Genomic DNA, 14545 nt, shown 5'->3' on the forward strand with positions numbered 1-14545 from the left:
AAGCTACCCCAGGTGCCTGGAGCGAGGGGGCTGCTGCTGCGCCAGCTGTGTGGGCGCACAGAGCTCCTGCAGGATTGCAGACCCCTGCCTGGTACGCTCTGGCAGGCTTAGGAGTCCTCGCTCTTCCTCACACCACAAAGCCAATCAGCAGCAGGTTTCTGCCTCCAGGAGTGGCTTGTCCCCATCAGGGCAGGGCTGGTATTGGGAAATCTTTGTTCTTTTTCTTTGTTAAGGTCGTGTTATTTTTTAGATTTGGCAAACACGAAGGCAGCCCGCTGATTGCTTATTTTAACTGTATTCTTACCCTAGATTGTGACGTTGGGGGAAACCAGCCATAGACACAGTGCTAGTGAATTTTCTGGAAATAGCAGACTTGGGAGCTACTCTTGCGTACTAGCCAAATGCAGGTTTCAGAATCGCTTCTCACCCCTCTCGTGCCCCCCAGGCTTGGGCATGGCTGGGCCAGGCCTGGAGACAGCTCAGGCGGCGCCCATGAGACATACCTTCGTTGGCTTGGAACCCACCCACCCATTGCTCCCCAGTTCTCCGTTCTCTTCCCGAACTCCTTTCCTTTGGTTCCCGAAGCCCAGCCAGCTCTTGAGAGCCGGGAAGATGGGGTGAAACTAAAGGAACCACCGCATTCCGGGCCGCTTCGTGATTCTCCCCTGAAGAGGCACAAAGCCGACTTTGGTCATCAAAGCTCTAGCTTACGCCCATTTCTGTTGGCGAGAGATGGGCCTGCTGTCAGCCAGGCCTACCCAGTCCCCGGCGCTCCCCTCCTCCCACTCACCAGTGCACCAGGACACAGTCCGAAATACTTTGTGCCCGCCTGACCACCTGCACCCCAGCTCCAGGCAGACTGCCCCTTGGCCCAGTGACATTGGAGGGGGCCCCCCGGTGTCTCCTCTTGTCACCCCTGGGGGGTGAGGCTGGACAGCCAACACGCAGGACTCTTCCAAGGGCCCTAACCCTATGAGCTCAAGTTCAAAACCAGCCTACAGGACCAGCGCATTTCCTGAGAGAAGGGGCTTTGCAACCCCGGGCTGAGAGTAGTCAAAAAGTTATCCATTTCAAGAACGCGTACCGCTGCCCTCCCGTCCCCCGCCACCCCCACCCCCACCCCCGGTCAGCCCTGCTTCTTAGAACTGGCCACCTCATCGCTTCCCTCGCTTGCCATTTCATATGTGGCTGCCTTGTGTTGCCCGCGCCTGCTGTGCCAACACGTTTTTTTGCTCTGTGTACGTTTTGGTTTCGTTTGGGGGTTGCTTTTGACGATTTCCTTTGTTCGGTGTTCTGTCTCCCCTCACCTGGCTGTGGGGCTGCCTGACCCGCTGCTTGCCGCCTCCATAGATCCCCGTTGCGCAGCCGTCTGTCATGGACGACATTGAAGTGTGGCTCAGGACGGACCTGGTGAGACTCGACTTTTCTCTATCGTGCGCGGGCTGTGGCGAGGCAAGCGCTTCTGATGACAGGCCAGGGGCCACCGGCTGCTCCCCCAAGGGGTGGTTCTGCTCGCCTGCCCTCCTGCCCACCCCGGGCTGTGGCTGCCCCAGTGCACCTGCTCCGGGCACGGCCCCTGAACCCCAGCTGCCTCGGGGGCCGCAGCGGGCAGGGCTCTGGCTGGCTCCAGAGCACACACTTGTCCCCGGTTAACTGTTCTGTAGCAGCTGTGTGTGTGCTTGGGTTTTTTTGGTTTTGGGTTTTTTTTGTTTTGTTTTGTTTTTTGTTTTTTGTTGTTGTTGTTTTGCTTTGGGGTTTTTGCTTTAGGGTTTTTGGATCTTAGCGGGATTAATTTTTAATTTTTTTTTTCCTTTTCATGTGAAATTCTGCACAGATGAGTTGGGTGTTTTGTTTTTGCTTTTGTTTTTCAATTTACTGTCATTCCCACTTCCCTAGTGTCTTCTGGTATCTTGGACTTAAAAGAACCCTTGCCCTAGAGACTGTTTAGCCACAGAGCTAGGATAGGAAGGTGAGGACATCACGTATCTGTCAGTGGCAGCAGGTCCCAAGAAAGGAGGGCTGCGGTGGCTGGTCCCTCCCTCTGCTGCTTACAAAGCACTTCCCTGGCCACAGAGTGGGGGTTGTGGGCCGGGGGGCTGATGAAGAAATGCACTCTGGGAGGGGAAGCAGCTTGCCCAAGGGCATGGCTGGGCAGAGTCCCAGTCCTGGAGATACCTCATCTTTTCTTCCTAGCTGTCGCCTCTTTAGGGGACCCTGTCCCCAGAACAGAACATCTTTAACCACAGGGTTGGCCTGGCTGGCAGGGGGCTGCTGACTTGCCCCCCTCCTGCACCCCAGGGGGCCACCTCCCCACAAAGCCAGGCTTTCTGAAACACTCATTGCCCTGCAAGGCAGACACCCAGGTGCCTTGCCAGGGAAGGAAGAGAATCCCCCCGACCTCTTTCGCAAGGGAATGCCTGGAAAAGAAAGAGCTCGTCTCCCAGAAAGAAGCAAAGCAGGAAGGACTAAGGCCTTCCCCTCACGAGGGGGGCCCGGGGTTCAGAAACGGGCAGGGACCCACCCAGCAAGGCTGAGCACCAGGTCATGGCAGAGCCAGGAAGGAAGCCAGATCTCCTGGCCGAGCCAAAGGCCTTGTACACTTCCCCATCCAGCTCGCTTCTCTGTCGCTGTGCAGTGACTTCCCAGGGACCACTGCATCCTCCAAACAAAAGTCTTACCCGCCACATTGCTAGGAGCTTTCGGAGCTTCCATGGCCTCTTGGGGACTGGCAGCAGGTGACGGAATCTGGGCCACAGGAGGCTGCGGGACACGGCTTCTGGCGGGACGGCACTCCAGGGCCCAAGACTGCCTCCTTGTCAGCCCTGTGCCCGGAGCTTCATGGCGCTCTCGCAGTTCACAGCTGTGGGCATGGACAGTGTGTTCCCAGATCCATGCGGCTGCTGAGCGAATGAGCACCCGAGGGGGCCCTGGGCACGCTTTGGGCTCAGCCTCCCTGAGGCCCCTGCTCTGGGAGAGTGTGGATGGGTGCACAGCAGCCTGCTCTGGTCCCGTCCGGAGCTCCGCCCAGAGAGCCAGCCTGCGCCCTTTTTTTTTCTTTTCTTTTCTTTCTTTCTTTCTTTTTTTTTTTTTTTTTAAATTTTTCTTCCTGGCTCTTCCGGAGCATCAAAGCCTAGAACTACTCAGTTTGGGGTTTTTGTTCTGTTTTGTGTTAGTTTTCCTTTTTGGAAAAACAAACGTCCGAGTCTCTGCTGGGACAGGCAGTCCTCAACTGTTGCGGAACTCCGGGAAGGGAAATGGGAGGGTTGGCTGAACCCATGTCGCCAGGGTGGGGCCCTAAAGCTGCTCTCTCTGATCCTCCCGCAGAAGGGCGATGACCTGGAGGAGGGCGTCACGAGTGAAGGTACGACCTGGTCAGCACCTTGACAGCTCCCCACCCTTCGTCGGTTCCTCCTGCCCGGGGCTCTTGGGGTGCACAGGGGCCGGCACCCACGTGGTCTCGGGCCTCTCCTGGTGCCCATCTGTGCTTGGCCTGGCCTCCTCTGCCATGGGCTGCTCTGCTCTGCCCCAGCCAGGCCCTGTGCTGATGAGGGGAAGGGTCAGAAGAAGGTCCCAGAGCTAGTGATGAGTGGGGCCAGACGGCCATCCAAGGTCAGCATGGCCCCCAGGCCTGCAGTCCTAACCAGTTTGTCCCTCCCTCCGAATTCTCAATCCAGTGGAGATGCAAGATATATGCCCGGGAGTCCACAGGGCACAGAGGGCACTTCTCAGGCCTGGTGTCCTGTGACCTCACTTCTGGAGGGCCAGTGGCCCCCTTCCTCCTGTACCACCTGTTGTCAGCCAGGCTTCCTGTTTGTCTGGGAGGCCACAGAGGAGGGAATCAAGGCTGGGTCTTCAGGCAGCAGAGGGCCCAGAATCAGCCCCTGTGCAGGCTGGCTGCTCCCCTGCCCCTCCCCGCCTCCTTTCCTGGCAGGCAGCCCAGGGCCAGGGTGGTGAGTGTGGGGACTTGCACAGGGGCGACTCCTTTTGGCACAGGAAGGGGACTCCACGGGGAGCAGGTGGGATGTGGTCCTTTGAGCCTCACTGCAGGTCTAACCCCCTACCAATCCCGGCCCTTGCCCGGGGTTTTGTATTGCAGAATTCGACAAGTTCCTGGAAGAAAGAGCCAAAGCTGCTGAAATGGTCCCCAGCCTCCCCTCGCCCCCAGGGGAGGCCCCAGCCCCAGCCTCAAACCCCTCTGGCCGGAAGAAGCCAGAACGGTCAGAGGACGCCCTCTTCGCCCTGTGAGCTGGTCTGTGGTTCGGCTCCCCAAACGGCAGGTCACCTCCTATCTCCCCGGTCCACAAGAGGCACTGGCCGCCCCTCCCATCTCCAGTCCCCACTTGGTCCTGTGCTGCTGTGTCTCCATGGAAATGCCCCTGTTCGCTCCCAGGCCTCCCACTAGTCAGGACCAGCTTTAGCCACCTTCTTCTCTCTGGGGCGTGGGACAGCGCCACGGCTGCCAGAGGCTCTCACCCCTTCCCCCGCCCCTCCTGCCCACAGGCTCCTTCTGCCCGTATGTCCTCCCTGGAAAAGCAGGCCGTGGGACCATTTGCCGAGGAGACACCTGGACTGTCCTTTCTCCAGTCCCCTTCCCACAGAGAAGGGGGTCAGACCCCAGGCCCTTCCCCCACATAGCCCACCCCTGCCTGCCTCAGCAGGTCTCCTTGGACCGGCCTACCCTCCCATGCCCCTGTTCCAGATAGGGCTTGTCTGCACCTGTGGGCTTGGTCTCCCTCCTTGGAATGCTGCTCCCTGACGCGTGTCACGCTGTGGCACTTGGCGTGCTTGGCACTTTAGAAGGCTGTGTGGGTGCCCGTGTGTGAGGCCTCTTGTCCTCTTCACCCTCTCCCCATCACTAAGCTGCTAGCCCAGGCCCCCCCGGCCACGCCGGCTCAGCGGCTGAGCCCGGGACCAAGGGGGCCCCGTAGGCTCCTGGGGTGCAGAGGGAGAGCCAGGGGCAGTTGCGAGGACGGCACGCAACCTGCGGTTGGTGGTCACGAGGCATGTGGGTTAGCCCCGCAGAGATACACTACCAGAAGCCAAACCACCCATGCCCACCACGTGCTGCCCTCGCGCAGTTGTCCCCGTGTCCCGACAGCCTGTCCTCCTCCCCCTGCCCCTACCCCAGACCCCCCAGCCACCGACTTGTTCCCTCTCTCCAAGCCGACCCGGAAGGTTAACACGAGCCTGAGGCTGACTACACTTGCTTCCGTTACTGGTGTGGCTCCTGGCCGTGGGCAAGGTGTCCGAGCCAGCCTGACCCACCCCTGTTCTGTGGTTGCCCGGAAGAAGGAAAGCACTGTGGCAGCTGCTTCCAGCCAGCCCGTGAGTCTCTGGGGCCTGGGTCAGTGTCCCAGTATGCGCTGTTCCAGGTTTCCGGGCCAGACATGTTCGCAAGCCGCGGTGCCGTCAGCCCTTCCCACCTGGCAGCGGAGCAGGGAGCTCGTTGACACAGGCTGCCTTGACACAGGCCGACACCAGTGCCTTGGGCTCTGGGAGAAGCATCTGGGGCTGGGCCTGGACACCTCCGTGCACAGCAAGGCGCCGCCTGGCCCAGAACCCCTTGCCCAGGTGTGCGCCGCAGCTTCCCCATAAGAGGATGCCTGGGGTCTGGCTGGGGGCTCGTCTGGCAAGACAAGCTGGGGAGGTCACACTCCAGTTCCTCAGGGGACATGCAGAAGCTCCTTCTCAGAGATCAGAGCTCAGCCAGCCTAACTCTAGCCCTGCCCTTTCGGGCAGCCAGGGCCATGACCTCCCTCTTCCCCCTGCCCCTCAGGCCACTGCCCCTCTCTCCGCAACATGGCTCACACGCAGAGCCCCCCAAGGCCTGCTTGCATGTTCACACGTCTGAAGTCAGCTGGCTTGACAGGAGCTGCAGAGAAGGTGGCCGGGATGGTTCGGCTGGACCCAGCGACCCAGGTGCCTGCCGTGTGGCACAGTCTAGAGCACTTGTCTCTGTGAGAGCCGGGGGGCCTGCCTTTGTAGCTGGGCCTTGGGGGTCAGTCCTGTGACAGCCGCCGAGCCTGGCATCCTCTGAGGGAAGAACTAGCCTCCCTGCCTTATAGGAAGGGAAGTCCCCACGAGAACGGGGTCATGAGGGGAGAGGGGGCTCCTGGCAGTGAGTGAAGCCGAGGCCAGCGTCTATCTGGGGAGACCGCAGCACAGGCCGGGCCCAACTCCAGGCCGGGCTTGGAGAGACCAGGCCAGCCTGGCGGTGGTGGTGGGTCCTGTAAGCTGATAGGAAGGTGCCGGCCCACGCAGGGAAGTGTCACCTGCCTTCCCGGCCTGGAGCTGCCCCTCCTGCTCCCACACGCATCAAGTCCAGAGGCAGCCTGCCTCTACGTGGAGGCCAAGGTGACGCTTGAGGCCTGCACAGAAAGCCAAGTCAGGGCCCCAGTGGCCTTAAAGGAGTGCTGCCCAGCCCTTCCTGTCCCCAAGGCCATCGGCCCCCTCAGCCACAGATTGCTGGCTGCCTTCCACCTGGGGAGCACAGGCTACCTGCTTAGGGAGGGGAGCAGAGCTCTGGCAGGTGAGCTGGCCAGTGCCTGTGCCCCAGGAGACGGAGACCCCTCACGAGCCACCAGCCTTTCCACAAGTGTTAGAAATCACAGATACAGTATGTACTTAATTACACTAAATTATTGCTGGGATTCCTTATAAGCACTAATTATACCTGATTATAGGTTAAAATATTTATTTTGTCAAAATATTTTCTTGGGGATGTGTTGAACCTTTTCTGTGTTCATTGTGTGCTAAGACGAGAAAACTAGCCATGGCTTCCCGCCTGCCTTCGGAGCCAGTGGGCAGCAGTGACCCAGGGCCGTGGTGGGCTTCTGGCTGGCCTGCCGCAGAGGGGTCCCTGTCCGGGACCCCCAGGCACCGAGCCGGCCGCCTGGGGCCAGGCGAGAGGTGGCCTGCCTGCTTATCTGTGCAGGGGACAAGGGCTTTCTCAGCTGACAGGGCTTGTCGCTGGTGTGGGCCAGAGGAAAGGGTGACTGTTCGTCTGTTGTCTGTCCTCCTGTCTTTCGTTGTCAGCCCCATCCGTGTGAGCAACCATGCTGTCTGCCGGGGCTTGCTGCCTTTCCCCTGCTCACTCAGGGGTCCAGAGCAAGGGGGCCTGCCCTGCCACGCAAGGCCCCCAGCTGGAGAGTGGTGGCAGGGACGCTGGATGGCTCCGGGGGGTAGCAGGCACCTGGACTCCTCCAGCAGCGTGTGGCAGACAGCTGCTAGGCCTCCCACACACACTCCCTTCCTCTTCCTGCCTCCCACCCCCACTTTGCCTCCACATATACCCATTTCTGACTCCGTGCACCCAGCCTTCTGGATGGTTTGAGGGGGACTGTGGGCTCACTGGGGAAAAGCTGCCGCCAAGAGTCCTGTGTTCTCAGCCCGGCCACCGTGAGCCTCTTCTCCCTGTGCTGGCAGAACGCTGTCTGCCGCTGTGGGGAGCAGCCAGCTTCAGCACCTTGGCTCGGGGCGTGTGCACCTCCAGAAGACGCCCCTTGAGGTGCCCGCCTGTCCCAGTGCCCACCCCCCGCCCTCCTGGTCCGTGGGGGTCCGCGCCGGGCTTCCCCTGCAGCCAGCAGCTCCTGGGGACAGCTGTCAACCCCAGAGTTCCACTCCTTCCGTGTATAAGATCTTCAGGCTCTTCTGGAGGACAGGGGACGGATATTTATTTCCTAAAGTTTGCACATAATTTGTGAGGGTCTCAGGATCGTCGGGGGCTACCGTGAAGAGAACTGTGTTGCGTCTGTCGTCCAGCTGTCCCCAGAGTCTGGCGTTGTGTCACTGTTGTGCATTTCTGCGGCAGAGCCGGGTCTGGAGGGCGGGTCCACCCACCCACTGGCTCTCCTTCCAGATGTTGTCTCTCTAGTTTGGGTTCTTGCATGTAAAATACTCCACAATAAAAAAACAAACAGACAAACTGTTCCTCTGTGATCTTTGTGGAGTCCGCTGTGACGGTGCAAAGGGCCTGCCTGTTCTGGACACCTGTTTTCTCTAAGCCAGGGCCGTCTGGGGGGTCCCCTAGAGGGATCAGCTGGGGGGGCTTGCTCCGCTCTCCCCTTAAGCACGCCCGGGCTGCCTGAGCAGGGCCAGGGGAGTCTGGGCTAGAGGAAAATCCCCATGTCTGTCTCAGTTCGGCTGTCCTGGGGCACAGCCTGGTTTGGGGGTGTTGCTTGTAGCAGCGAGAAACCTGCCACGGCCTCTGCCTGAGAGCTCTCCCAGGGCCTGGGGTTTTTCTTGTGTCTCAACCTGGGTCCCAGGCCTCAGCCCCGCCCAGAGCATCCCCCTTGAGCCAGCAGGCCTGAGCCACTGCCTCAGCCCCCTCCAACGGGCTCCCCGGGCTTGGCCTGGCATCCTCCAGATTACCCACACAGCTTGGGCTGGGCACTGAATTTGAGAGCCGCCGCTCTGAGAACCCTAGCCCCCCTCCCCCAGGCTTAGGAACAGCTTTCTCGAGATAAGATCCACATAGCGTATAATGTACCCTTGTAAAGTACATGATTAAGTAGCCTATATTTTTTGTTTTTAAGATTTTATTTATTTACTTGACAGAGACACAGCGAGAGAGGGAGAAGCGGGCTTCCCGCCGAGCAGGGAGCCCGATGTGGGGCTCGATCCCAGGATGCTGGGATCACGACCCGAGCCGAAGGCAGACGCCTAACGACTGAGCCACCAGGGCACCCCTATTTTTTGCTTTTCTTAAGGAGGCTCCACACCCAGCATGGAACCCAGCGTGAGCCTTGAACTCACGACCCTGAGATCAGGACCTGAGCTGAGGTTGAGTCCAGCGCTTCATTGAGTCCCTGGGTGCCCCTGGGTAGTTTTTAAGTTTGTCGCGGAGTTGCGCAACCATCACCACAATCAATTTTAGAGCATTTTCAGCATCCCACGAAGCACTAACCCCTCCCCCACTTCCTATACCCTCCAACCCTCTCTCCCTTTTAGAAAGGTTTCTGGGGGCACCTGGCTGGCTCAGTCTGTGGAACATGCGACTCGTCCTTGGGGTCATGAGTTTGAGCCCCATATTGGGTGTGGAGATAAAGAAAAAAAAATAGGAAGGTTTCTGTCCTCTCCACCTGTCCTGGGAGCTGGCCATCCTGCCCTGGGGTTGCTTCCGGGCCACAGTCCTCTGGGCTGCAGGCCTCAGCAGGCCCAGAGGCCCAGGGGTCTTTGAGGGGTGCAACATGGGGGCCACGTGGTGCCTGCCTCTTCTCTGCGTGGCTCAGAGGAGACTGGGAGCTCTTTGATCCTTACATGTTCCGGGGGTTTGAGGATGGACCTCTAGTGTGGTGGACTCATCAAGCCGCCAGTGAACCTGGGAAAACTGCAGAGACAGGGCTGGGAAGATCCTCTTGCCTAAGTTTGCCCAGGGCTTGGCAATGGGGGCCAGCGCTGCAACTCAGACCTTGGACCTCCTAGGCCAGGGCCATGGAGGGGTGGGTGGCACGGGAGGCCGTCCTGTCCTCCTGGAACAGCAGCCCCGTGGGAAGGTAGCTCAGCAGGGGGCTGCCCTACCTACTGATAAGAGGCAGGTGGGACCCTGTTGGGAGGCCACTTGGGGACCATCACCAGCCCAGGTCAGAAGCAGCAGGACAGCTCCCTTGAGCCAGTCGCCTCGATGGGCTCTAGGGACCTCTGCGAAGGCTCTGCCTGTTTCTGGCCAATCAGAATGGGATAGAGGCTCCCACACCAGGGGGAGTGTGGGGGTGGGCCTCTGAAGTGTGGGTGACCCCCAGTCCCCAGTCCCGGAGACTAGAAGGCGTGGATCCTGAGCTCTGTTCCTGCCCTGTGGAGAGTGGCTTGGCCCCGAGGTAAGCACCGTGGACTTGCCAGGACGCCCCGTACGCCCCATGCACTTTCAGCACCTGATCCTGAGACCCTGCTGTGTGCCAGGCTGGTGCCTGAGGGGAGGGGCTGCTTGGGTCCTCCCCTCGGAGAGCTCACAGCCTGTTCAGTTCCCAGAATCAAGGACACTGTGTAGCCAGGAAGCCCTGGAGCCCTCTTCCAAGGCGTGCAGAGTGGGGGAGCAGCCAAGGCCCAGAATAACTGAGCTGCGTGAAGTGGCAGCAGTGAGCAGGCCAGCCACAGGGGAGGGAGAGGCTGGTGAGGCAATTCTGACCTAACAGACAAGCCTCCTGGGAGAGACCTCAAGATCCCTGGCAGGCACTTGCCAAGACGCATTTCCCCAGTCCATTAACAGCTGTTCCTAAAAAGGAGGGGTTCTCTGGGGAAAGATGTTTGGGAAATGCTGAAGTAAAGTCATGGAGCGTCAAGATCTCTTTGTCCAAGATAAAGGTAGTTTGTGGCCCAAATTCCTCATTTAGAGATGCCATATTAGAACTTTTTAGCTGTGGTAGAAAGATGGTGGATTTAATCAGGAACAGGAATTTCGTGGGTTATGGAACTGAAAAGTTCTGATAGTTCAGCTTCAGGCATAGCTGGAACTAGGTGCTTAGGGATTTGTTTGGGAATCTGCCTCTGCTTCCTATGGGTAGGCTCTTCCATGTGGTTGACAGAAGGCTGTCTGCAGCTCCAGGCTGACTTTCCACTAGCAGAGAGAGGGTACTGCTCTCTCAATAGTTGTAGCAAAGTTCCTGAACCCACTCTGAAAAACCAGACTTTGGCAGAGGGGGCATGAAATCTGAGGAAACTGGGCACCTGGCTGGCTCAGTCCGTGGAGCTTATGACTCTTAATCTTATGGTTGTAAGTTTTAGCCCCATGCTGGGTGTAGAGATTACTTAAAAATAAAATCTTAAAAAAATATATCCAAGGAGGCATTAGGTGGCCACTGCAGTGTGAGTGGAGAGGGCCAGAGATGGCAGTGCACAATGAGGGGCGGAGACTTGGACAGAGACAAGCTTCTGGATTCCTCTCTCAGTGCTCCCTCGTCAACCTTTGGTTGCCTCCCTTCACTGGAGCCTGGGAGGAGCTGCTTTCCAGCAATAGTTGGCTTCCCCAGAGATCTGGAGGGCGCCATGTGGGAACACTGTGGGTCTTATTATTGCTTACAGTCCCCCCTGCTCGCTGGTCACACTGAAGCACCCGAGGAGGAGAGGCTTTTCCCAGCCCATCTCTTTTCCAAGGAAAGGGTCTCTTTACGGTCCCCAGGGACCAGGGGTGGGCCGAACAAGAGGACTTGAATAGGCATGAGTCACCCAGAAATTCCAATTTATTTCAGAGGACCCCCTACCAGGTCTTGCCCTCAGAGGAGTCTGGCCAGGGCCTCCAAGCCCAGGCCCTCGGCATCCCAGGAAGCAAAATCTCTGCTGTCAGCACTGGGGGGTGAGTGGGATGTTTCTGGAAACTGAGTGGACTCCTCTGCCTGGTGCCATCTCCCCCCTCCACCCCCATGTCCGCTCTAAGAGCACCCTACCAGTGGTGGCAGGCTTCCCTGCAGGTCCCTGAACGAGTCACTGGTCCTCTCTGGGGTATACTCCCCGATCTATAAAGTGGGATTACAGGTGGTCAGCCCAATACTTATAGGGGCTTTTTCTTATACTCATTTACGAGTGGAGTAGTCTAGGTCTGATACCCGGGGACTGATGGGGACAGCAGAGATGCCACAGCCTGGCTAAAGGGGCATACCAGTTGCAGAGCCCGGTGTGGCTCAATACTCCCATTTTTCACGTAAAGCCAGAAATCCAGCCTTCAGATGGCATCTTCTACATTTGACAGTTCATTCAAAATCGGAACCCATGTAGCATTGGATTTGGCAGGTAAAGGTCAAGTGATGTCTGGGGTCCCCATTCTCCCTACTGGCAATTCAACCCACCCCATTCTGTGATTCCCACTCAATCTACACCTGGCCTCACCCCAGATAGCTGGTTGACCCCCAGGGGACCCATGTCCCCCCTCATTCTTCATTTCCGTCAGCTTCACCCCTCACAGCGCAGTGGAACTGGTGGGTCCACCAGATCTTTGGTGGAGTGTCTACTGAATGGACTCCTTGATAATCCCGGAGGTCACCGCCGTGAATGAGCGTCTTTGGGCAAAGCTGACCCAAAAAGCTCAGAGAGGGCTAGAACTATTTTGCCCAGCACACAGCAGAGGCTAATGCAGAATGAGAATACAGGGTCAACTAGGACTAGAATCATCTATGTCAACAGCGATCTGGTTCCATTATGTCCAGAGAGGGGGAAATGAGGCTGCAGCCTGGCTCTGTGCTCTTTGGCCCCCTTGGCCATCACCTGGGCAGGTCCTAGCTTAGCTACCACAAAAATGAAGGATAAACTGGGGCAGGCAGGGTTGACGGGGGACTCCTGGAGTGGGGAGGGGTCTCAGCTTTCTCCTAATCAATGCCCAGGGTGGCCAAGCCCAGCCCTCTTGCCCAGTGCCAGGAGCCCTGGCAACTCCAGTGCCTGGCCCTCTCCGTACCCTTGAGCTCTGCCAAGAGAGCAGCCTGGAAAGAGGCCGTGCCGGCCTCCCAGCAGGACACCTACCCAAAATGTCTCGGAACCCATAGATGCCTGTAAGTCTCTGAGACGTCTGGAGAAGTAAGGGGGGGGAGATGTGTACCCCTATTTCACGGTTGGGTGACCGCGCAGAATCCCCCGCCCCCCCCGCCCCCCCGCTGGGAGCTGGGCGTGTCCCACGGTCCTGAGAGCCGAGGGCCCAGCCCGGGGCAGGGGGCGGGGCCGTCCCACGTCAGCCCCGCCCCCGTGTCCAGATGCACACCTGGCGGCAGTCCCAGCCAGGTGTCTGGCCAGGAGGCCCGGCCGAAAAGAGCAGGCCCAACTGGCCCCAGGGGCCCAGACCCTGCCAGCCCGCACCGCGGACCCACCCCCGGGTCGAATGGGCGCGGCGCATGTGACCCAGGTCCCGGCTCCCGGGAGTTTCGCGCTGACGCCGCGTCACCCCACTCGGGGCCGGGCGCCCATTGGCTGCGACGCGGCCCGCGGGGGCGGGACTTGTCTGGCTCGGCGCCCCAACTCCCCTGGGTCTCCGGCCGCTGCCCGGCCCTGGGTGAGGAGCCAGCACTGTTCCTCGGGCTGCCCCGATCGTGACCGTGACGAAATCAGGGGCAAAAGCGCTGTGCGGTCGTGGGGAAGCCGCCTTACCTCCCCATGCCTCGGTGTCCTCATCCGTCAAATGCGAATAGCAGCCCAGTCCTCCGGGACTACTGGGAGGAACACATGGGTTAGTTGTGGAAGCGCTCAGACTGTTGCCGGGGCAGACACAGCCTGCCGGCATCGCTGTGGGCCAGCCTGGGACCCTGCCCCCTCCTAGGCACGCTGGGGCAGAGGGGCCCACCGCCATGGCTTGCACCCCTCAGTGCCCTCGCACACACTCCCTTGTGTGAGGTCGGATCACGCCGGCCAAGAGGGACCTGGAGGGCTTGTTTGGGGGTCTCAGTCTCTTTAGGGGGAAGAGCCACCAAGAGAAGGTTTCCCTGAAGCACAGTCGCCCCCTTCCCATCTTTCCCCACTCTCACGTTGAGAATTTCCCTGGTAATCTCAGGCTGTGAAGCAAAGTTTTGTCTCTTTGGCTGCGAAGATTTAAAGCACCCCACACCCCAACTATGCCCCATGGCATTTCTAGTCTGGGTGGCAGACTGCTCCTGTTGGCCTTGCCCTACCCTCTTTCCCCTCACCTCTACCATTACGGCATGCATATCTACTGAACCATGCTCTTTACATATACAATAAACTCATTTAAAGAACAGTGGGGCAGGTCTGCTGTGATGATGGCTCCAACACACCTTCCCTGCCTCTGCAGAGTGACCGCAGGAAGGGTTTTTCTCATTTTCCAGTCCAGTAGCTGAGACTCAGAAAAAGCAAGTGAGAGGTTCCGGGTCACACAACCGGCAGGTGAAAAACCAGACCAGCTGCCTGACTCTAGAAAAAGTGGTCTTTAAAGGCCCTACTCAGCACCTGCGCCTCTCCCCACTCCCCTCCCTGGGAAGGGCTGTTAGGATTTTCAGGGAAGTCACCAGACTCCCAAGGCCTCCTGGGTACTTGGCTCCTCCTTGGGTGGTAGGGTCTGCGGTAGCCGGACGGGATGAAAGATGGCTGAGGAGAAGCCAGATACGTCTGTGCTCCCAGGAGAAGTTCATCTGGATCCCTGGGTGGATTCCCAGAGCAGGGCCACTTTGGGGGGAGATGTGGTTTGGAGACCCCCATGGCTCCTGGCCGCTCCTGTTCCGGGTAATTTTCCACAGCAGCCACTTCCGGGAGGGGAACAAAGAGAGCTGCTCCTACAGGCTGAGCCCTTGGGAATTGGGCCTCCAAAGTCCTCTCCTGGCCAAGGCACCCCTTTTGAGAGTGCACCACTAATTTTACTCCCTCAGAAGGCGGGGCCAGATAGGCTATATCTGGAGTCTGAGCAAGACAGTGTTTGGGATGGCGTGACTCACTGAGGCCAGGGGCTAGGAGAGACTGGGGGGTCTAGACCTCTGACGGGTCTTCTTGGCTGCCCTCCCCCAAGGATGCTTTTGTCTGCTTGTATAATTCCAGGGACAGGAAGCTCACTGCCTTTCCAGTTTCAGATACTCAAATGTTCTAGTTTATCTCTGTGTTTATCTAGTTTATCCCACCTAGGTGG

The 14545-nt window shown here is 58.8% G+C and overlaps 1 protein-coding gene across 4 annotated transcripts in view; it reads left to right on the top strand.

Moving 5' to 3' along the window:
• TOM1L2 (target of myb1 like 2 membrane trafficking protein) overlaps positions 1-5760 on the top strand; it is a 115060-nt gene extending 109300 nt beyond the window's left edge. For 3 of the 4 annotated variants that reach the window (XM_032841329.1, XM_032841330.1, XM_032841333.1), the window contains 3 exons: positions 1351-1410; positions 3325-3361; positions 4097-5760. In XM_032841329.1, the coding sequence (XP_032697220.1) occupies positions 1351-1410; positions 3325-3361; positions 4097-4245 (246 nt within the window). In that variant the 3' untranslated portion in view covers positions 4246-5760. The remainder of the gene's footprint in view (positions 1-1350; positions 1411-3324; positions 3362-4096) is intronic. The other variant, XM_032841332.1, reaches the window with a different exon arrangement.
• Positions 5761-14545: the final 8785 nt, after the last annotated feature.

Source organism: Lontra canadensis, unplaced genomic scaffold (assembly GCF_010015895.1).
Source record: "Lontra canadensis isolate GAN:19392208 unplaced genomic scaffold, GSC_riverotter_1.0 scaffold122, whole genome shotgun sequence".
Taxonomy (NCBI): Eukaryota; Metazoa; Chordata; class Mammalia; order Carnivora; family Mustelidae; genus Lontra; species Lontra canadensis.